At 44.4% G+C, this 23,041-nt stretch overlaps 2 protein-coding genes across 5 annotated transcripts in view; one reads left to right on the top strand and one right to left on the bottom strand.

The window, feature by feature from the left end:
* ddx51 (DEAD (Asp-Glu-Ala-Asp) box polypeptide 51) overlaps positions 1-2,425 on the bottom strand; it is a 6,754-nt gene extending 4,329 nt beyond the window's left edge. For both annotated transcript variants that reach the window (XM_031866043.1, XM_031866042.1), the window contains exons 1-5: positions 2,227-2,425; positions 1,363-1,667; positions 817-998; positions 573-723; positions 95-240 (exon numbers count right to left, since the gene is read on the bottom strand). In XM_031866043.1, the coding sequence (XP_031721903.1) occupies positions 95-240; positions 573-723; positions 817-998; positions 1,363-1,667; positions 2,227-2,249 (807 nt within the window). In that variant the 5' untranslated portion in view covers positions 2,250-2,425. The remainder of the gene's footprint in view (positions 1-94; positions 241-572; positions 724-816; positions 999-1,362; positions 1,668-2,226) is intronic.
* A 339-nt stretch (positions 2,426-2,764) lies between these two features.
* cenpe (centromere protein E) lies at positions 2,765-22,990 on the top strand. 3 transcript variants are annotated; one of them, XM_031866039.1, is made up of 54 exons: positions 2,765-2,893; positions 3,825-3,937; positions 4,065-4,154; positions 4,267-4,385; positions 4,488-4,607; positions 5,305-5,386; positions 5,489-5,556; positions 5,637-5,708; positions 5,801-5,852; positions 5,950-6,037; positions 6,701-6,830; positions 7,028-7,147; positions 7,262-7,414; positions 7,504-7,654; positions 7,764-7,863; positions 8,154-8,607; positions 8,723-8,779; positions 9,258-9,425; positions 9,543-9,617; positions 9,775-9,843; positions 10,190-10,321; positions 10,655-10,832; positions 10,911-11,065; positions 11,540-11,707; positions 11,866-11,982; positions 12,080-12,247; positions 12,380-12,517; positions 12,878-13,039; positions 13,164-13,385; positions 13,473-13,565; positions 13,698-13,781; positions 13,927-14,043; positions 14,156-14,272; positions 14,369-14,587; positions 14,988-15,071; positions 15,285-15,368; positions 15,622-15,783; positions 15,918-16,172; positions 16,448-16,681; positions 16,913-16,996; positions 17,146-17,262; positions 17,356-17,577; positions 18,706-18,846; positions 18,959-19,138; positions 19,231-19,422; positions 19,630-19,842; positions 19,981-20,175; positions 20,345-20,521; positions 20,644-20,744; positions 20,859-20,956; positions 21,712-21,847; positions 21,944-22,290; positions 22,380-22,418; positions 22,831-22,990. In XM_031866039.1, exons 1-54 carry the CDS (start codon positions 2,838-2,840, stop codon positions 22,908-22,910), a joined length of 7,548 nt encoding a protein of 2,515 aa, XP_031721899.1. In that variant the 5' UTR covers positions 2,765-2,837; the 3' UTR covers positions 22,911-22,990. The 3 variants fall into 3 exon arrangements, with proteins under 3 accessions (XP_031721899.1, XP_031721900.1, XP_031721901.1); XM_031866040.1 differs by lacking the exon at positions 22,380-22,418; XM_031866041.1 differs by lacking the exons at positions 14,988-15,071; positions 15,285-15,368; positions 15,622-15,783; ... (3 more) ...; positions 17,146-17,262; positions 17,356-17,577.
* Positions 22,991-23,041: the final 51 nt, after the last annotated feature.

The raw sequence follows: 23,041 nt of genomic DNA, 5'->3' as shown, positions 1-23,041 counted from the left end.
CTCTCTCTCTCTCTCTCTCTCTCTCTCTCTCTCTCTCTCTCTCTCTCACACACGCACAAACCCATTGCTTAAAGGTTTTTTGAGGGAAGCTCACCTGTACGACAGGTATGACAAATGAGAGAGTCTTGCCACTGCCCGTCGGTGCAGACACACATATATCTCTGGGCTTGTAGCCGCCTCGTCCAATCAGCAGCCCCTGCTGTGCGCTCTCCAAGATGGCCGGGATGACCTCTGCTTGCACTGTGAAAAGGTGAAAAGGGGACAATATTCTTCAGAACTTTGTTCCTCAGGTATATACTGTACACACAGACTGCATAATAGAAGTGGATGTAGTCACCAATACACCAGACTTTTCAAATCACAACATCCCTTCACAGTGAACTTTTCAGCTCCAGAGATGGATATCTGATTTATTATCACAAACTAATAAAGCAAATAACACTAATGGAACACATCAGACATATTTGAACTAACATCAACATTAAATGAAAATGTACAGGCCGGTTCTGGATCACTAAGAAACTTCAGAAACTTGCTGCTGAATGTAAGGAAATACAGCCGAGTGTCATCACCTGGGAAAAGCTGCTGAATTCCATTATTTTGCAGTTTTTTCACGAGCAGAGCAGAAAGTCCCGGGAGGTCAGAGATGGGGACCAGGTTGCTTTTAATGTCTCTGTGAATCACATCAGGCTGAGCGAGCCACTGAGGCAGAACTCTGTGTACCTGAGAAAAGAAGAACACACACACTAAAACTCCGGAGGTTTAATGCTAATGCTATCGGAGAGCCTTTAAGCTCCACCAAACGAATGACTGTACCTTTTGGACAGGTTTGTTCTCGAATCCTCCCAGAACCGTGAATCCAGTTGGAGCAGAAGTCTTCTCTGTGGTTTCTTTTAGTGTCACGTTTTCTGTCTCCGTCTCCTCTTCTCCTCCTCCTGAGTCCTCCTGTCCGTCTCTTCCTGTCACAGGAGTTTCTGGCAGATCTTTAACTGAAATGCCTAAAATCCCAAAGACAGACAAACTGAATCATCTGAGGGCATATTTTTGTTCTGCATGTCGTACGTGTATTACAGAAGCAACATTACAATTTGCAACCGGCCGTAACAGAACTTCTGCAGTGCAGGGCTCAGCAAGTGAAATACCACGCTGGGCTTATAAATGTAGCATCTAAAATAATTAAACATTATGGCACTCAATTATCTGCACTGACCTAAAATCGGCTGATAATATTGGTCATAACAATGTGTCGGTCGGGCTCTTTAAAAGGCACAATATAACAGTGAAGGAATGTCATCATATCATAACATCGATCATGTGAATGATGTGATATGAATAGATTACCCAGTGTGAGTTTATACACACCTGACTGAACCTTTTTCTTCTTTTTCTTCTGTTTCTCGTTCTTCTTTGCCTCTTCGACAGGCTCATCGGGATTATCAGAGTCCGCATCTTCTGATTTCCTCTTTTTGTGCAGTTGAGGCTCTTGACCGCTGTTCTTGTCAGCTTTTCTTTTCTTTTTCACATCTTGTTGTTCCGTCCGTTCTTTAGGCGGACGTTCTGTCCTACTCTGTTTCTGCTTCTCTTTTGCCTTCTGCTGCAGTTTAGCCAGTAACGCCTGAGACCGGGACTCCTTTGAGACACTCTCACTTTCCTCCTCTCCAAGGTACCTGTGAGAAACACGACAGAATGTAATATGTTACAGATTGTTCAGTCCACTTCTTCAGCATAAGCAACAACACGGCAGACCGTAGAATTATACGATTCTAGCTACACTTTTGTCAAAAACGTGTTAAAGGAAATGTTATTAAAAATAAAATGTTGCTGATCTGTTGTGTGTGCCCAAATATAATAAAGCACAACTCATTTCAGTAATTAATACTTATTTTGGGTATTTTAACAAAATAATAGATTAGTGTCTGTTATTTACATGCTTTTTGTTATACCTTAGCCGATACAAGCTAATAATACCAAGCAGATAATAAGTTCTCAGTATTAGACAGTTCTACCATGTATGACATATCATATGTATATTCTATGTGACAGGTTTCTGATATTTGTACCTGTTAAAGACAAATGTATTGCTTATTACTTTTGCTATATGATGTGAAAACTAACTCTACTTATTATCTCAGAAGCTACGCACATCTATATAACTCTAAAATCATGTAGCTATGTGACAAAAGGACAAACTATGGAAGCGAGTGCAGAAAATAACAGTAACTTTACCTGTTTACAAGAAAAAGAGACATTTCAAAAGCAAGATAATACACTCCAAGAAGGTTTTTGTATACTTGTCAGCTATTCCGCATTTAGAAATGATTAAGCCTGAATATCAACTAACGTCGCCGAGATTCGTTAACAGCTCTGATTCTTTAAAGTACTGTAAACGTTTAACTTCTACTGAACTACTACGACCACCACCGCTTTCTCATGTGTTTTCCACACTTCACTAGACGCGGTTTGATGACGCCCAACAATACAGTCGCTAGCTAACGCGTCACTCGTCGGTCGCTACCATGTCACTTGGTTTTTCTGTAAAGAAAATTGAATTAAAAAAATAATTTTAGATTTCAGATCTACTCACTCATACATCGCCTAATATTTGATTAGAAGATATTTAAAAAAAATGTAGCTAGAACGTAACTTTTATTTTTTTTACACAACCATATATGGATCCGTCCACCTGATGACGTCTACCAATCAAAAGAAAGCGGGACAATTTTAAACAGCGAAGAAGAACAAATAACACGACGAGTGTGCCCAGGGCAGTTGGATTTCAATTTTGAAATATGTATTAGGATTTTACGCGTTTGGTGGGGGACTATCAAAACATAAAAATGACGGAAGAGTCGGCAGTTAAAGTCTGTGTTCGAGTCCGTCCGCTTATTGAGAGGTAAGTTTTGTGCCATCAGAGTATAAGTTCTTAGTTAGCTAACGTTAGTTAGGAGCTAACGCTAAGTTACCCAGCGTTAATGCTAATGCTAACTAACTGTTACCAACCTTAGGACTTGGTCGCTCACTTAATTTCCGACGTTAAGGACCAATTAATGAATGCCATAACGTAACGTTAGCTTTTAACAGTGTCCTAATAGTCACAACGGAAGTAACGTAACGTTACTGAACATCTAGCTTAAGTTATGACTGTTGTATTGTTCTAATGGACCCACTGAACTCTGTCTGTAACTTCTCCCCTGCAGTAATATGTGTGTTCAAAGACAACACGGTCTAAGTTACTCCTTTAAGCAAATAATTCATGTTACACCTCGACCTGTTTTGGATTGTCCCATCCACTGGGAGGGTCTCGAGACCATCCCAAATTCCCCCTTTAGTGGCAGATCGACTGAAACATTTTTGCACTTATTTTAACTACATGTGAAACTTTTTTTGGGAATATTTTCTTCTGCTTTTCATAGCATCTTGACAGCCATAACAAATGCTTTGTTCTTACAAGATAAACAAATGTCAGAGATGAGGAATAAATGCTTTGTCTTTGCAAATGTACATCGGAATATATTCCTTGTGTGCTGATGTACTCATGGGTTATGTGTCGCATAATTAACAATAAAGGTTTTGTCTTCTAATATAATGTGCCTTTATTGCCACTCTCGTATCAAAATGAATCTGAGAATCAAGACTCTAATCTGTGATATTATTGATATGGATTTAGATCTATACCAACGAGATGCTTGATTTCTCCTCCAAACATTTAGTTTCTGCTGAGCTTCCAAACCTCATAAAATCATCGGGGGTGTTTAAGAAATTCAGCCACAACTGAATTCTCACAGAGCAACAGTAAACTTTGTCACCCGACTATGTTGCTACAGGGAAGAAAGCGCTGCGTCGGAGAACGCGGAGTCTGTCCAGGTGTTTTGGAAGGCTGACAAGAAATCCATTCATCAGATCGATGATGGGAATTCCACTAAGAGCTTTGTCTTCGGTACGTTTTGCAGCATGTACAGGATTAAGAGATGTGTTTCCTGGATTTTGTGGCTCCTTTTGAGAAATTTTGCACATGCATAACAGATATCTGCTGTACATTCACTTTCCTGCTCTGTTGTTCACAGACCGAGTTTTCATCGCAGAAGAAACAACCAATCAGCTGTACCAGAGCATTGCAAAGCCTCTGGTTGTTTCCTCTGTCCAGGGGTACAATGGTATGTGATAGAAACGGAATACAGTGAGACCTGTCTGCTGGTAATGCGTTACTGCATTAACTCACTGTAGCTGGTGTTTATTTTGTGTATTTATTGTGCGTTTGATCCACAGGAACTATATTCGCTTACGGGCAGACTGCTTCAGGGAAGACTTTCACCATGATGGGGAGCAATCGTATTCATGGAGTGATCCCTCTGGCTGTGGAAGATGTCTTCCACACCATTAAAAATGTAAGGATTGAATCAGGTTTGAAACACGCCACAGTTGATTTTGTGTAATCACAGTTTTTTTTTGTTTTTTTTTAACCAAAGAACATTTCTTTTGCCCAAAAGTGTTCAAAGAAGGAGTTCCTTCTGAGGGTTTCTTACATGGAAATCTACAATGAAACTGTGAGTGATCTGCTCGTTGACAGCTGGAAGAGAAAACCTCTGGAAGTCAGAGAGGGAATCAATGTAAGTGGCCTATTTACAAGTTATCAAATCTCAATTCCTCATAGAATCTTTTCAGGTCTAGTTTTTAACATTAGCAAGTAACTCATCTTCAATCATTGACTTCAGATCTGTAATCACCATTTGTTCACCATCTTCCGCCTATCAGGTCGGTGCTGGTTAAGAATTCGAAGCAGCTACCTGAATGGTTTTGAATGCAGCTGTGTATTTTACAGGTTAGCGTTGAGGTTTTACCGATTCTGGATGTGTTCCCAAACCAGAAGCGGATCTCAACTGGAACTAGTTGCCAGAACCCAACCCTGAGGGTTTAAAGATGACGTTGATCCAAACTAATGTTTCATGAAGCATTTGTCAAAACTGCAAAAGAGTGCTTTACAACGCTGTAAAAGAAAAACGGCAAACAAACACTTATTGAAATTAACAGCTAAAGCTCTGAAGACAATAAAAGTATTCGAGAGTAAAATCATAAAATAGAAGCTGACTCATTCATTTCTAAAAGGACGACTTTATACTCAATAGTCATCCATCATGTCATCTCAGCTTGGGCTTTTGGAGAATTATAACCGAGTTACTATGGGAAGTGTAGGATCCAGTGTTTTTAGAGCTTAGAGTCTAAATAATCTCAACACAAAGACATTTGTAGACGAGAGCAGAGCAGAGCGATGTGATTTATTGTGTTTGTGTCTTGAAAAACATGCAGAAAAACATCTACGTGGCTGACCTGACTGAGGAGCTGGTTACGAATCCTGGACAAGCTCTGGCCTGGATTCGGAAAGGAGAAAGTAAGATCTGAGATCACTGAACATGAGACTGATCCCTACAGCATTTACACTGCAGACTGTGTGTAACAACCAATGTGTTCTCTGCACCGTCTGCCCCCGCAGAGAACCGCCACTATGGAAAGACTAAAATGAACGAGCGGAGCAGCCGCTCGCACACCATTTTCCGAATGGTAAGCAACGCCACAACGCGTAGTAAGTAACATGTAGGATTCTGGGAAATCTGTGTTTTTCATGATTTGGTTCTTCTTAGATCCTGGAAAGCAGAGAAAGCGACTCTGCATCGGGTGAAAATGCTGATGGAGCCATTATTGTGTCTCATTTGGTACGCTAGCTCTTTTCTTTTTTTTTTATTGGCTTGCTTTATTGTTTGTGTTATTATTATTTGTTCACCAGTTCGTTTGCTTGATCTTCTAGAACTTAGTTGATCTGGCTGGATCTGAGAGAGCAAGTCAAACCGGAGCTGAAGGTAAGATGGAGTTCATGGACACATGGATTCATGTTAGTTTACTGATCGCACACTACAGTCTATACGTTACAGTAACCCGTCTGTTCTGATGTCCTAGGCACACGTTTCAAAGAAGGTTGCAATATCAATCGCAGCCTGTTCACGCTCGGCCAAGTGATCAAGAAACTGACTGATGAAAGCCAGAAGTAAGTAAACGACATACTTGCAAAGACGTATCTGCTTGTCTGAACAGAACTATTAATAATGTATCCTCCAATAACTGTCTGAGTTGTACTGTGTACCACATATTTTCATCTTCTGATTCATCAGTGTTGCAATGCTCTGCATTTATCCCACAGACATGACATTCATGTTGATCTTGTCATCTTACTCCCAGAAAGAAAGTGAATGAAAGTATTTCCACACATGAACTATTCATTTAATATACTCCTCAGAGCTGTAAGTGGTCTCCCTCGTCAATCTGAAATTTCTTCAGACTCTTATTGGATCAGAGAAAAATATTTGGACTGTGGAGGAGTGACGTAGCCCCGCCCTAAAGCATCCCCTGCTTTATGGTCTGTTTGACTCTAAATGGACCATAATGTACTAAATGAACATCATGCTGTATTGAAGAAGACTTGAAACTAGAGATTGAGACCATAAACTCATGTTTACAATGTTTACTGAGGTAATAAATCAAGAGAGAAGTAGAGTCATTTTCTCATAGACTTCTATACAACCAGAGGAGGCGCCCCCTGGTGGTCAGTAGAGAGAATGCAGCTTTAAGGCTTCACTTTCCAGAACTGGAGGTTGACGCCTGGTTGAACATCAATTCGCTGACATTTGCTAAAACCATTGTCTCTCTTCAGGGGTTTCACCAGCTACAGAGACAGTAAGCTGACCCGCATCCTGCAGAACTCCTTGGGTGGAAACGCTAAAACAGTCATCATCTGCACCATCACTCCGGTCGCTCTGGATGAGACGCTCAGCACTCTGCAGGTTTGTGAAATATGCACATTTAATATATACATTCCATATTTTGTTATACAATCATATTGTTTATATTATATTTATAGGGTTAGCTCCGTTCCCCTGTACATTTCTGCAAGGTTTGCAGTTAGATGTTGCCCGTCCATAAAGTGCAGCCATACCAGACTTTAAAAGATGATGATTCACAAAGTCTTTCTTTGTATTAGTTTGCCAGCACTGCAAAGAAAATGAAGAACGACCCTCATGTGACGGAGGTGTCTGATGACGGGGCTCTGCTCAAAAGGTATCGCAACGAAATTGTAGACCTCAAGCGACGACTTCACGAGGCAAGTGTCTTCTTTTTTTCCTTCAGCCATGTGCCAATCTCTTCAAGTCCCATTATAACAGCACTTCCCGTGTGTGCGTGTGTGTGTGTGTGTGTGTGTGTGACCTCCCTACAGGTCTCTTCAGACACTCAGACCACAGCGACGGAGAAGAAGGTTCTCTCCCAGCTGCTCCAAGAAAAGGATCAGCTCCAGAGAGAACAAGAGGACAGGATCAGAAACCTGACCAAACTGCTGGTCACCAGCTCCAACTTGGTTCCTGTTCGAAAGGTGAATATGAGCCAAAATAACGCTGTAGTTAGAGCACAGCTTTCTCTTGATTATCATAGCTGTAATGACTCTCTTTCTGTTTTTTTTAGAGGCCAAAACGCAGGGTAACGTGGGGAGGAAAGATGCTCAGACTTGCCCCTCCGTCTGCATGTGATGAAGGTCCATCTGACCTCAGCTTTGCAGAGTCTTTCACTCATCAGAGAAAAGCAGGCCGCTCCTGTCTGACGGATCTGTGTGAAGGTAAGGAGGAGCACATAGAATATATGCACCGTGCAAATAACAAGTTCACTTAATAATTCCCATTTCTGCACGCTGATGAGTTAAATGCATACATGGTGTGTTTCAACAGAGGATGAGGACTTTGACTCTCACTGGGAGATTCCCGATGAGCCTTCAGATGACATGGACATGAGTCAGAGCTCTGTGACTGTCCGAAGCTTTGGAGACAGGTGAGTGTCTGTTATACTGACAGTTATAGGAGTTTTCACTTGAAAGAGAGCTACTTTAACTATTTAAATACTCCGTCGCTCGCTACAATATTCACTTTTACGCGGTTGAACGGCATGCTGGGTACAGTTCGCTCTGCGTCGCTCGCTGTCGTACATCCTACAACAATACATTCTTTACTGTATATTTGTACTGTATACTACGGCTGCTGTATGTGGAACAAAACCCTGGTGTTTGATTGTCTGTAGGTAGTCGCACGTTAGTCATCCGTATGTTTTCTCTTTTTTTCCAGCCCCAAAGACTTTTCGTCTCCAGACCGTATCCACAAGCTTTCAGGGAAAGTGTCCCACCTGGAGCTACAGCTGGAAATGGAGAGTCAACATAAAGAGGAGGCCATGTCAAAGGTAGACGCTTTAGATGGCAGAGTGGCCGAGCTGGAGCTGCAGCTGCAGACTGAGGCCCACCAGAAACAGGAGGCCCTGGAGAAAATGCAAACGGCAGAGCTGAGGGCGGCCGAGGTTGAGCTGCAGCTTCAGCTGCAAACGGAGAACCAGCAGCAACAGGAGGCCCTGGAGGAGATGCAGACGGCGGAACCGAAGATGGCCGAGCTGCTCCTGCAGCTGCAGACAGAGGTACAGCAGAGACGGGAGGCCAATGAAAAGGCGGAGATGTTGGAGTTCAGAGTGGCAGACCTGGAGAGACGGCTGGAAGAACAGAGCCACACTCGGAGTGAAACTGATGAACAGGTGTGCTGAGGAGAAATCCTCAAGTACACTAGAGAGGAGCACCTTCTGCATGCTGTTCATTTGGCTCGGTTGTGTGAGCTGGTTTCAGTACTAATCTTCATACTTTGTTTTCCAGATGAGGAAAGAGTTTGCAGAGACCATCCAGCTGTGTGAGACTCTGGCTAAAGAGAAGGTAATGTGTAATGGAGCGCCTTGGCTGTGACTTTAACTCATCCCACAACTCAGCAAAACAAGCTGTAACCGTGTTCTCTCCTGTATGTATGTATGTATGTTTATAATGTTACTTTCAGATTTGACTCAAAGGTTCTGTTTCCCTTACAAGGTATTCATTTCAAGTTAATCTGGCTTTCAAACGACGAGAGTTCTGAATCATTTCATATATTTGTTGCTCAATGCACAGCAACAAAAGCTTTATAACTTCTCCACATGGATGATTTGTTTATTTGTATTTAGGGAGAACACGATGTACAGAGACTCTAGTGCAACAAGCTGCTAAAAACATCAGTGGGTATAGAAGCTATGAGGTTGAATTGAGCCGTTACTTTTCCAACAACAGGATCCGTATTTATTCAAGCTACGAGTGGTGAAAACAAAGAGCATTAGAAGAATGCAATTTCAATGCTTAAATATATTGAATTGTATTTTTACAGGACATGGTGGCGGCTGAGAGAAACTATCTGAAGCAGGAGCTCGGGATGTTCATCGAGCAGACGGAGCGTCTGGAGAAAGAGAAAGCTGCTCTGTTAACGGAGATGGAGGAGAAAAGAGAGATGGACGAGTTCAAATCTCTGGAGGAGGAGTTCAGCAAAGAGCACGAGGTAATTAATCTGATTCCATTAAGACGCCACTTAAAGTGCTTTAGATTAGAGGACAGTAGCGTTGGGTCTACTGGGTTTTATTTACACTCTGTTCATTTGGTTTGTGCGATCTTACAGAATGAGTTGCAAAACGAAATCTCTGAACTGAAGAGGACCGTCGAATCCTCTGAACTCCAATGCCTGGAGCTTCAGGTAAGAATCCCTTCAGAATATTGAGTTCATGTTAAGATATTGAGGAAGAAGTGGTTGATTTACAAATGTAAGATGTTTAATATTCATATAATTACAAGTCAGACCTTAAGATTGGAGCAGTTTTGTTAAATACTCTTCACATGTTTGTGTTTTCAAGAACAAACTAGAAACTCTGTCTGAAAAGCTGCAGAAGAAAACAGTATTTGCAGAGGAACTTCAGAGTATGGTATGTGTTCTTTAATTGTTTTCTTATTACCTTTTTAAACATAAAGCCAGTCCATAAAGTGAGATGGGCCTCAGGCAGGTTGTGTGTGCTGCTAGACTTTAGTGAGCTGTATCTGGTTTCAAATGACATCACCTAAATCTTTTTGTTTGCTGGAAAATGACTGAATTCTGAATGGATTACTTTACAAACTGATTCATTTCCTGTCACTTATATTCAAAATAGTTTCATTGGCATAGTTCAGTGTTGCCGAAGCAAGTTTGATCATTCAGAATAAAGTAAGAGCCTAAAGCAGTTGAGGTGATTGAATAGTTAAGCGGGCTGACTGTGTCGTGTTGCCTCCCTGCAGAGCGGTAAGGACTTGGTGCAGGAGGTGGCGACGCTCCGCCGCTCTCTGGATGATGCCGAGGGGCTCAGCAGAGACACGAAGAAGGAATGGGCCCACCTGCGCAGCAAAAACATCGCTGTGGAGGAGATGAATGTGAGCAGGATTAACACACAACACAATTATGAAGTCTGAAAATCTTCTGTTTCTTAAAACACAGGTCGGGTAAATTCAATAGCTGCTGAATTCTACTAAAATCACATTTGTTCTATCACACAAATCTGCTTCTCAGGCAGTCCTTGACTTTTTATTGACAGCTCTCACACCAATGTTGAAAGTTTGACCAGCAAACGGTGACTTAGATAGTTTGTAATCCGTGAGATAGTGACGCATGTTTAGTACATGGTCTGCCATTTTGTCTAGGTGTCCATCGTCTTTACTCATTTGTAATACTAATCTCAAGTTTCTCGTCGTGATCCCCTCCTCCAGGTGACTCTGAGCGCCAGCTCCTCGAAGATGGAGGCTGAGGTGAACAGCCTGCGCTTTCAGCTGGAGAAAGAGAAGTCGCGCTTCAGAGCGATGCAGAGCGATCTCGAAAAAGAGCTGAACGTGGCATTCAACGAGAACACGAAGCTCACCAGTCTGCTCGACGGAAAAGTCCCAAAAAGTACGTTTTAAAGTCCGGGAGTCTTGCAAACGAGGTCCATTAGAGAAGACATTAATGTATGGTGTTCTCTGTCTCCAGATCTGATAGACAGCATGGAGCTGGAGAGAACCGTGGCCCAGCTGAACCGAGAGCTGACTGCGTCTCATGAGGCAGAAGGAGCCCTCAGAGCTCAGCTGGAGGAGCTCGCCTCGCTCCAGACTCTTCCAGAGAAGGTGGACCATTTGACGAAGCAGGTGAGTCCTCCAAACATCCTCTGAGGACAGTGTCTGGTTGAGATGGGGCATCTGAAACATTTCTGTTTCACATCAACTTCACGAGTCGCATTCTTCCACTTAAACTTTCCAGCTCATTTTTAAAATTATCAGATTGGACTACAATAGTAAAGGAATTGGATAGGGGACTGAACATTTGATCGGGACGTCCCGATCCCACCACAAAGTCTTTTGAGTGAGCGACACAGAGCGTCACTGGAAGAAAAACTGAAGGCGATGCAGCAGCTGATGAAGGATTTCTTAAATTAGATACGACCTGATTGTTGGATTACTCGAAGACTCGGACATGGCGGCAGTCCTTGTCGAGTCGGAGACCTTTTGCTGTCGTCTTTTCTCTGTTTATAGTGTTTGTTCAAGCATTGAAACGTGTAGAACGATTTAAGTAGTGATACCCTGAACGTAACCTGAAGGTTTTATTTATTTGGATACGTCTAGCTGAATGAGCTGACTGAAGAGCTTCAGCGTGTGCGAGAGGAGCAGGACGCTCTCCTGTCTGAGCAGAGGAGCTCTGCAGAGGAGACGGAGAAGCTGCTCTCTACAGTCACAGCGCTCACTGCAGAGAGAGACCAGCTCACGAGGGACCTTCAGGAGAACGAGGAGATGGTGGGTTAATGCATTGAGTTGTTCCCATCCTTTGTAGTTCACAGCGCTTGCTCAATGTCAACTCTTCCCCAGCTGTTACTTTGAGTTTTTCTAAAGTGTCCCTCTTCAAAACAACTTTATTGGTTTTTTTGATTTGCAATATTTTCCATTATTTTTAGGCTGCAGAGACACAACTTCTTCTACAATCTCTTCAAGACGAGCTCCAAGAGCAGAGGGGAAAGAACTCTGATCTGGTGAACCTCGCTGAGCAGAAGGAGTCTGAATCAAGGGAACATGTGAGTCAAACTGTAGTTAAGCAGTGTTTTTAAATAAATCTAAACTAATCCTTCATTGTCAATGTACTGACTGTTCGTTGGAAATCTAATCCAACAGCTGCTGAGTCTGTCACAGGAGCTTCAGCGTGTGCGAGAGGAGCAGGACGCTCTCCTGTCTGAGCAGAGGAGCTCTGCAGAGGAGACGGAGAAGCTGCTCTCTACAGTCACAGCGCTCACTGCAGAGAGAGACCAGCTGCAGACAGACATGCGGGAAAACGTGGAGATGGTGAGTCCAGGATTTAAAAATGCAATCATTTTAAATCACCAGCTGTGTTGGGCCTCTGCTGTGTGTTTTTGTCTCTAGATGTCGTAGCTAAAAATAAATTATATGTATATACTTCTTTATTTTACCAAACAGATGATTGAGAATCAGGAGGCGCTGAGGACGGCCCTGGAGAAGAATCGACAACGGAAGGAGCAGATCAAACAGCTGGAGACCAAACGGGAGGATTCACCCGATGAGATGAGGGCACGGATGGAGGAGCTGAAAACACTGGTAAGAGTTCTCTTAATGCATCTGGAAAACAATATTACTACAATACTTCTGTGCTTACTTAGGTTTTTAAATAATTCATTTTAATATCAGTAAAATGCTATACTAGTAACGATACAGAATACTTTATTCAGTACTTGCTAATAGTGTAGATTTTCCGGTTCAACCCACTCTCGTTTAAAGACCTTTCTGTTCTTGTGATCAATTAATCGACTTATTGTTGCAGCTCTAGTAATGAGATGGCACACGACTTCCCTGCTTCTTAATGGGAGTCTGCTTACCCTGTTATTGCACACACTTTTAGTAACTTTGCACATAGGAGATCTTCCCTCATTCACTCACGTGGTGGTGAATCTCTTTCAGATGATCGAGAACCAGGAGGAGCTGAGGGCGTCTCAGGAGAAGGTCAGAATTCTACAAGATGAGATCAACGAGCTGAGGAGTCAAAAGGCCGAGCTGGAGGGCAGATCAAGAGATGGGAGTGATGCAGAGATTTACCTCCAACTGCAAGAGCTCCAAAATCAGGCAGGACTACATTCTCATACATAAAGAACACACAGTGAACCTGCTGTCTAATGCTAGCGGACCTCTCTTCAACAGAGCAACTGATTTTTAGACTCATTTTCAAGTCTCCATTCTGTCCTGACAGATTCAGAGGCTGACTGAGGAGCTCGAGAGTGTTCGAGCGGAGAGAGACGGTCTGTCGTCGGAGAGGACGGCCGACGCTCAGACTCGCAGCGAGGAGACTGAGGAGCTGCTGTGCAGAGTGATGTCTCTCAGCGAGGAGAGAGATCAGCTGCAGGAGACTCTGGAGGCTCTGAGACGGGAGAAGAAGCAGCTCAGAGCAGAGCTGGAGAACAGGATGGAGACGGTATGTTAATATTGGTATTTGTTAATTTGATTTTTTTATATTCTGCCTAGAAAGAAAATAAGAAAAACATTGTTTTTACTGTCACAGGTCGCACTCGCCCAAAGTGGGTTTAACCAGCCAGACATGGTGACCTCAGAACTGCAACCACAGGATGAGAATGTAACCCATCTTCAGCAAGAGGTAACGGCAGTTGAGTTATTTCAGTCTTGTTTGTTGGTTTTGGTCTCTTTGTGGGAAAGGTATAGATTAACAAAACTCAGGTTCTCTGGTTGAAATACTTTAGTTCTGGAATGTGGGCATTTCCCTCCCCAGATAAAGGAACTACAGGCGACTTTCCAGGCCGTCACCGAGCAGAAGAGCCAGTTGGAAGTTGATCTGCAGCGTGAGACGGAGACGGTGAGGGGAAGCTGATCGTTTGTCAAACTGAGATTGAACATTTTGGAATTTAAGTGCGATCACGCTGCCAGTTATGTGAAAGAGATTTTGCTCAGAGTTTTATACATTTGCTCTTGTATGGATGAAATGTTCTTTCTGTTTTCAGGCTACAGAGACTCGAGATCTTCTACATTCACTTCAACAGCAGCTGCAAGAGCAGAATCAGAGGAACGTGGACCTGGAGACACGAAGCCCAGAGAGGCCAGCTCAGCTAGAACAACAGGTCTGCTCCTTGTATCATGTTTCACTTAAGCTGCATGTTTAGTCTTCCTTCTCAGAAGCACTGGATCCCCTTTGATGTTATTTTGAATTACAGAGTGTTCTCTTATTTGTAGGTTGCAGAGACTCTGTGTCATATTCAATCTCTTCAAGAGGAGCTCCAAGAGCAGAAGCAACTTTACTCCGATCACATGACACTCTGTGAGCAGAAGGAGTCTGACTTGGATCAACAGGTGATTTTACATGTTGACAAAGACTATCTATATTGTTTTAAACTGATCATTCATTGTCGGTGTTGTGACTGCAAGTTGGACATCTTGTTTCAACAGACCAAGACTCTGACCGAGCAGCTTGAGAGTGCGCGAGCAGAAAGGGATGCCCTGTCTGAGAAGGAGACCAGCGGTCAGACCTCCACAGAGGAGATGGAGGAGCTGCTGTGCAGAGTGACGTCTCTCAGCGAGGAGAGAGATCAGCTGCTGGAGACTCTGGAGGCTCTGAGACAGGAGAAGAAGCAGCTCAGAGCAGAGCTGGAGGACAGGATGGAGACGGTAAGAGCTCGGGGATAAATCTTTTAACTTGAGACTTATATCCCAGGAACTATCTCTGAAATCTGGTCCTGGTTCCTGGGGTAACACACCTGCCAGGACCTGGTATTTACATGTGTTTACAGGCTGAAGACTAACATGCACATCGTCTAAATTGTTCATAAAGAGTATACTCAAACTCAAATGTCTCAGAAAATCTGATTTTGATAAGAATTCTGCTCTTGTGAACAGCCCTGTGTAGTTAAATCAAACTATTGTTTTAATCTGATTTATCTCTATTTGTGTGCATGCATGTAAACAGTCTGTGTATATAGTAGAAATATGTATTCAATCTGTGGGAGAAGACTGCTATATTCACAGAAAGTCCTAACGGTGGACATATTGTTCTGTCTCTGTTGTTCAGATGCAGTGTGAGTTACAGCTGCAGCAGCTCAGCTCTGAGCCTCAGTCGCTGAAGGACGAGCAGGACGACTGCTCTGCTCTGCAGGTTTGATCACGTCACTCACTTATTCTCACACCGCAGGGACATCACGTCCTCGCGTCTTAAGTTCCATTTTACTTCGTTGGGAATTTGTCCCCGAACACTGAACAGAAACTCTTGAAGAAAGCAAGAAACAACTCGCTGCACTGAGCTACAAACTACATGCGTTACTCGATAAAGACACTTTGAGTAATACTGAAAACTTTAATTGTGCTTCAGATCCAACAGCTAGAGGAGCGTCTGGAGAAAACTCAGGAGGAGGTGAGCCAGTTGAAGTCTGACCTGCAAGAAAACGTAGAACTGGTGAGTTCTTTATTCCCTAAATCGTTCTAATTAAGCATTCAACGTAATTTACAGTTCAGATTTTTAGCTTTATGGACAAAACTGTTCCAGCCACATGCGATAGTTGAACATGTGATTTCAGAACTGTGGACATTGGGGTCAGGGCTCTGTGCAGCTCAGTCAAGTCCTCTGTTATTGCACACTTCTTTTTTTGGTGACTTTGCACGGAGGAGATCTTCCCCCGTTCACTCACATCGTGGTGAATCTCTTTCAGATGATCGAGAACCAGGAGGAGCTGAGGGCGTCTCAGGAGAAGGTCAGAATTCTACAAGATGAGATCAACGAGCTGAGGAGTCAAAAGGCCGAGCTGGAGGGCAGATCAAGAGATGGGAGTGATGCAGAGATTTACCTCCAACTGCAAGAGCTCCAAAATCAGGCAGGACTACATTCTCATACATAAAGAACACACAGTGAACCTGCTGTCTAATGCTAGCGGACCTCTCTTTAATAGATCAACTGATTTTTAGACTCATTTTGAATAACAATCATGTCTCCTTTCTATCCTGACAGATTCAGAGGCTGACTGAGGAGCTCGAGAGTGTTCGAGCGGAGAGAGACGGTCTGTCGTCGGAGAGAGACGGTCTGTCGTCGGAGAGGACGGCCGACGCTCAGACTCACAGCGAGGAGACTGAGGAGCTGCTGTGCAGAGTGACGTCTCTCAGCGAGGAGAGAGATCAGCTGCAGGAGACTCTGGAGGCTCTGAGACGGGAGAAGAAGCAGCTCAGAGCAGAGCTGGAGGACAGGATGGAGACCATGCAGACGGAGGTTTGTGTCTGCTAGCAATACCTCTATGAAATGGCCTCGGTAGGGCTGCACACAGTACTGTAGCAGTTGTGATGGACTATTTCACAGCTGTAAACATTCCAAATGTGTCCCAGTTTATTTCCTGTTGCAGTGTTTGTGAATGACATCAGCTGACAGGAAGTAAACATGGACCGGAGCTGGTCTATGATATAGTTGGATTATAAACTGTTTAAATCTGAAGCTGGAGTCAAAGAGACACTTCAAACGATTCCTTCTAACTGCTCCCTTCCTCACAGATGAGGACTCTAACTGAGAAACTGGAGCTCGTTGAAGTGGAGAGAGACGGTCTGCTCTCTGAGAAGGAAGCCAGCGGTCAGACCTCCACAGAGGAGAAGGAGGACCTGCTGTTAAGAGTGACGTCTCTCAGTGAGGAGAGAGATCAGCTGCAGGAGACTCTGGAGGCTCTGAGACAGGAGAAGAAGCAGCTCAGAGCAGAGCTGGAGGACAGGATGGAGACCATGCAGACTGAGGTTTGTGTCAACGAGTTGCCCTTTGTTTTCATCAGTTTTTGTTTTCAAACGCACCTAACTCACTTTCTGCTTGCTGCTACATTTGTAACATTGGCTTTAAATTCCCTTGACTGTGGAATCCACATCTTTCCTTCCATTTCTGTCCTATGTGACGTTAAAAATGTCCTCTGTGTTTGGATGATTTGTAAAATATCTGGAGGATGAATAGCTGCCTCGTATCTGCTTCACCAGATCGCACAGCTGAACACGTCTCTGCAGACTGTGACTGAGCAGAAGAGGCGGCTGGAAGATGATCTACAGCAGAGCATGGATACGGTGAGGCAACCGGCCATCAAAAGGGACTCCAACTTATCTGTAGGGCTCTCTGCTAAAGGAATTCCTCATCGACAAACACTCGTACAACTGTTGATCTCCTGATGACGCATCTTCATATTTGACTGGCTAAAGTTACGTTTTGTTTTAAGGCTTCCACAACAGAAGAACTTGTGAAGTCACTCCAAGAGAAGCTGTGTGAACAGAAGCAGATGAACTCTTATCTGGACAAACTGTTTCAGGAGAAGGAACGCTCTTTGGATCAACAAGTTAGTGTCTAATACCTAATTTTACAAGACTGTGCATCTATGAAACTTGTTTTCAGAGCGGGATGAACCGTCTAACTGCTCCCTTCCTCACAGATGAGGACTCTAACTGAGAAACTGCAGAGCATTGAAGCAGAGAGAGACGGTCTGCTCTCTGAGAAGGAGACCAGCGGTCAGACCTCCACAGAGGAGAAGGAGGACCTGCTGTTAAGAGTGACGTCTCTCAGTGAGGAGAGAGATCAGCTGCAGGAGACTCTGGAGGCTCTGAGACGGGAGAAGGAGCAGCTCAGAGCAGAGCTGGAGGACAGGATGGAGACGGTAGGAGCTCGGGGATAAATCTTTTAACTTGAGACGCGGCTATATCCCAGGAACTATCTCTGAAATCTGGTCCTGTTTCCTGGGGTAACACACCTGCCAGGACCTGGTATTATTTACATGTTTATGAACAAGAGATCAAGCTGCAACAAACGGTGGGTCCAACTCATTCACTGACATAGACTTAAAGGAATAGTTTGACATACTTTGGAAAGCAGGCTTATTCACTTTCTTTCCAACAGTTACATGTGAAGCTACAGCTAACAGCCACTTAGAAACGGCTCTAAAGCCCAGTAACTATCACTGTATTAGTTATTAGTGAAGACAGCCGAGAATATTCACATTTAAGAAGTTGGAATCAGAGAAAAAAATGCTTAAATTGCTTAAAATAAATACTAAAACCGGTAAATCAATTGTTAAAATAGTTGCCGATTTAACAGTTTACAACTAAAAAGCTGGAGTGTACAGTACACTGGCACGTTGTGGTTTTAGGGAGTTTAAGTACCAGACTGTTTGCTGGCTGGGTGCAGTGACCTCCTGGAGGCTCCTCTTGATGATTTCAAGACTCCAGGAAGTTGCTGTATTCCCAAACTTCAGCGGTTACTGTGGGGAGTAGAGTGATATCGTAACGGCTGGAAACAGTGGACACAAATTAAAACCCAAATTGTGATGACCTGGAACTTTCCCTTAAATAAGCTGCAGAAAGCTTTGTCAGGAAAACCTGAGATGCACTTTGGACAGTAGCTTGATATGATGGTTGAATGCCATTGTAGTCGAGTTATTGACGGAGTCAGATGTGCACATAGTAAACTACGTTATCTGACAGGACAGATAAATTCAAAGCGAACCCTTTGAGTGATGATGGATGATCTCTACCGAGACATTTTCAAATGTTATCAGACAGACATTATACGTTATTTTCTACACAGAAAATTGATCAGTAATCAATAAGGGAGTCGGTAAGCAGAATCGATGATGGTATTCGTATGAATAAAACATGATCAAATCTCACCCTAATGGTGGTTCTTGTCTTGTCAGCATGCAGATGCATCTGAAAAGGCAGATTCAAATATTGATGAAGCTTGAGTTGGAGAAGAGCCATATGTATATAATTATTATTTTTCCTTTCAGTTGCTCGGCGAAGCGAACACGACCATCTCAGCCCTCAGAGAGCAGTTGAGCAGTTTGGATCAGAGCACCAGTGGAGTCAAGGAGGAGGAGGAGGAGGCGGCGTCGGCGTCCCGGCTGCAGGACTCTGCTGAGCAGCTTCAGGTAACGTCGCCAAAGGATTTATTCTTTTTAGTTATGAGCAGCTGAAAGGCAATGACCTTCTACCGCACCAGTGCAACACATCTCTGATGCCACTGAACTCGTATCATTGCAGGAGTCCTTCGGAAGATTCCAAACCTTCATAGACGATTGTTCCAAGTACAGCTCCACAGCCCCGGACAAGATGCTGTGTTCGCTGAGTCACCTGAGCACTCTACCAAAACCCACCACGGACGCCTACAGCACCGTGTGTCAGCTGCAGCTGCAGACAGCTCGGACTCTGGGAAACATTCCGGTAAATACCAACCCGTTGTTTTCCCCCCATTTGAAATCTCATGATCTTCCTCTGTTGATCAGCTGATAACCTCCCGCTCTGTGCCTCCACAGGAGCACCTGCAGGTGCGAGCGCAGGACTACAGGAATCTCTTCAAGCTGTTGGTGAAGAAAGATTTGGCCGTTTTTGAGGAGAGGCGTCGGCAGGATCTGCTGCTGTGCCGAGCGCAGGCACCCCGCCGCTCGCTCAAAGACGAGGACGGCAGGCTGACCGAGCTGCTGGACAAGAGGCAGCTCTGTCTGCAGGTGAGCTTTGGGATGGAAGAATGATCCTACTCACTTCCACACAGCGAGGCACACTCAAATGAGACGTTTAGCAAATTACGTAATCCAGATTAAGAGGAGGATTCAATGACGCATGACCTGGATTATATGTGATTGTGTCCTATTCCTCATTATGTTTCCAACATTACTGTACTCAAACCCTTTATGATGACTCTTTGGGCTTCCTAGAAAATGTCCAGCGTGTATGGGAAGCTCCGGGCCAACATGGCTTCCTACACCAGCGAGCTGTTGGCTGAGATGCGAGCCAGAGAGAGGTTCACTGGGCAGCTGAAGGCCGTCTTCACCGGCCAGTCCTTCAGCTTCAGCGGGCTGGACGGCATCCTGAGCGGAGAGCTGGACCACAGGTCTGCGATGGAGCAGGACAGGAAGATGACCCTGCAGGTAGTCTTTAACATTCATTCACTGTACTTATTTGTATTTGCGTTAAAAAGTCAGTGCACTGCTTGTTCTCCTCCGTGGATGTATCTCAGTGATGTTGCTGGTCTTTGTAGAGTCGTATAATCCTCCTGACTCCTGCAGGCCATCATGGAAGAGCAAAACGGTCTGTGTGAGGAGCTGAAGCTGCTGGAGTCTCAGGCGGACTCTCGCCTCCAAGAGGAGAGGAGTAAGACCTCTACTCTGCTGGAGGGAGCTCCTCTGAAAAAGGAGCTCACCCTGCTGAAGGACAACCAGCAACTTGTGCTTCAGCTCCAGCAAGCTGAAGAAAGAGTCAAAGTATGTCTAAAGCATGTTTTTCATGTTTGTTTTACATGCGCTCATGACTGGTGGCATCATGTAGCAACATGTCTCTCCCTAACCCGTCTCTATGCGCAGCACCTGCCTCCAATGTCTCCTCTCAAAATGCCTTCCTGCAGATGTTGACGGACGTGTTTGTGTTTTTCAGGCTCTGTGCGCACACATTGAGCAGCTGGAGGAGGCTCAGGTCAAAGCCAGCAACAGATTGTCCAACCACAAACAGGCCACCCAGCTGCTGCAGACGGAGCTGCAGGACAGCCGCGCACAAGTCGATGAGAAGGACGGGACGATCCAAACCCTCAAGAGCAAACTGCGCCAGTCTGAGGTTCACTTCAACATTTCATCTTCGGTCTCCAGAAGCGGCCTCTTTTCTCTCTCCCAATCTGAGGCGTGGTCTCATACTTTTACAGTTGCTGTATTTATGATATTTGTATTTTTCTGCTTTAGAAAAATGCATCACCCAGCGCTGTTGAGCTGGAAAAACTCCGGAGTAAACTGTTCAAAATGGAGGTGGAGTTGAGTTCAGCGTCTGATAACCACAAACAAGAGTAAGAGCCCTCTGGTTTATGTCCGATGTATTGACTTCAGCCGTTCTTCAAAATGTGTGAGCGGACGGTGAAATGTTTGATCTGGTCGATCTCACCAGAGGTTTCTGTTCTCAGGATCCAGATGATGAGCACAGTGCTGAAGGAAAAGGAAGAGTCCGTGAGGAAGCTGAAGGAGAGTTTGAGGAAATCACAGCAGGAAGGAGAGGAATCATGTGAGTCAGCAGTGTGTGTCCTATGGGAAATGTAGTTATTCTGCCTGCAGCTGAGTGGTTATCTGATAATAACCTCACCAATATTAATTTATTACGAGAACAAAATTAATCCCTTCTGTTTGTCATTATATGATTATTGAAGGGAAGAGGGTGAACAAACATGTGCTTTTATAATGTTTTGATTGGCTTTATAGTGTGAACAGTATTAATTAGAGGGGATGGATTCTGTATTTGTAGCTGCTAACCACTGAGGGGGTTTATCAGCTCTTTCCTGGACCTGAGTGGTCACAGCGTACGCTACGTCACATCCCTGGTTCGATTCCAGCAAGGGACCTTCCATGTTACCAGGCCTGAAGACACCTGTCACATGAGCGTTCACGCACACTCGGCATGCTGGCTGCAAAGCACTCGAATAACATCTGGGCTGCTGCACATGTAGGCAGTTGTAACATCATAGAACGCAGAATTGAAATGCACAACAGCTGCTAGCAGAGAGAAACAAGGTCGGCCACGCCTGTAATTCATTATCTATTTTGAAATGAACCACTGGTAGTCGAGGCTGATGTTTGTTTGTTTTCTTCCGGAAAAACGATCATGTGATGGGGCGTCTGATACCCGATCAAGGAGTGAATGTGGGCGTCTGCAGGACTTAAACGCAACCGTTTTCAAACTAAGACGGCTTCAAACGCAGCACAAGCTATGCCTTTCAAAACAAAAGCGTAGTCATGATGATGGTGTTGTCGTGTTGAATTCAGTCCTGCAGGGTGAGGACCTTCATGCCAGACTGACCAACCCCAGAGGTTTAGTGATCAAGACCAGCATTCTGCTGGAGAAGAACAAACTGGAGCAGGAAGTCAACCAGCTTCAACTGAAAATAACTGAGCTGGAAAGGTGAGATGAACCTGTGTGAGGGTGGAACCGCTTGGGTGGTTGATGTGATTCGCGGCTTCTTTTAGTCCTCTGATATCTGTCCCCCTGTCACATCAGCTTGGTGTCCAGTCAGCAGGAAGAGATCACCAAGTGGAAGAGCAGAGCCACCAGGCTGAAGGGGAAGACCAAGGCCGAGGTGGACAAGCCCTCATCGCCCTGCACCCCCACCAAGAGGGGCCTCTCCATGACCTCGGACACCTCCAACTTCTTCAGCTCACCCAAGAAGTTTCTGGCTACTCCCAGGAAGCTGCTGGACTCTCCCCGGAAGCTGCTGGACTCTCCAAAGGTCTCTTTGCTCGACTCTCCCAAGAGCAGATTCTGGGGGGCGGGAGGAAGCTCCGAGATGCTGTCCAGAACCCTCCCCAAGCAGTTCTTTAATAACTCCAAACTCGGAACAATCCCAGGTCAGCCCCATCTAAAGTTCACCTCTCTGTCTTCTTGTTTGTCTCGTAATCTTAACGTCATAAACACCTGAGCTGTTTGTTTTCACCAGAGGTTTTCGATGTTCCTGATAGACCCGACGCAGAGACGGGTAACCGCTGTAATATTCACCACTGAGGGTTTTACTAACGGACGCATGAGGTGTTGGGACTTGTGTTTCAAATATCTAGTCTCCTCTTGTTGATGTAAAACATCTTGGTGACAAGTGTATGTTAGAGGAGGTGTGGTTCCGTGAACAGTTTTCATGAACTGACTCGATGCAAGCATCGTTTGGAGTGTTTGTGGTTTACGTCTGTTATAAGCTGATAAAATGAAAGGGACACTGATGGGTGACTGACACACTTGATTGAAGGCACCACTGTTATTGTTGTTGGCACATTAATTAGAATAAATCACGGAAACATAAAGTCACTCACATGTGGAGCAGGGTGGGTTTAATAGCTGTATGGACATCAGAGAGTCCAGCGAGATGGATTGTCTTACAGAGGTCTTGTGTGTTGCAGATGTGGATGCAGATGCAGACGGGAAGGAGGACAGGTGGCCTCAGTCTCCAAACCAAGAGCAAATGTGTAAAACGCAGTAAAATGCTCCTCGTGCAATCATTTTAATTGTCTTTCTTCATGTTGTTTTTCTTTGTTCTTTTACTCCATTGTTCTATAAATAAAGCCTAATAAAGTAAATGACTGTTGTCTCGTTCACACTCGCTGTGCGTTC

Source organism: Anarrhichthys ocellatus, unplaced genomic scaffold, assembly GCF_004355925.1.
Source record: "Anarrhichthys ocellatus isolate YVR2014 unplaced genomic scaffold, GSC_Weel_1.0 scaffold34, whole genome shotgun sequence".
Classification (NCBI taxonomy): domain Eukaryota; kingdom Metazoa; phylum Chordata; class Actinopteri; order Perciformes; family Anarhichadidae; genus Anarrhichthys; species Anarrhichthys ocellatus.
The sequence above is the reverse complement of the archived record's forward strand: the minus strand, read 5'-3'. Positions and strand labels throughout refer to the sequence as shown.

What these genes read in the sequence shown, in the direction of transcription:
- cenpe (XM_031866039.1), top strand. Translation starts at nt 2,838, where the DNA reads ATGACGGAAGAGTCGGCAGTTAAAGTCTGTGTTCGAGTCCGTCCGCTT. An exon ending in TCTTCCACACCATTAAAAAT is followed by an intron (nt 4,386 to 4,487) that starts GTAAGGATTGAA and finishes TTTGCCCAAAAG; the next exon opens with TGTTCAAAGAAGGAGTTCCT. An exon ending in CGCACACCATTTTCCGAATG is followed by an intron (nt 5,557 to 5,636) that starts GTAAGCAACGCC and finishes GGTTCTTCTTAG; the next exon opens with ATCCTGGAAAGCAGAGAAAG.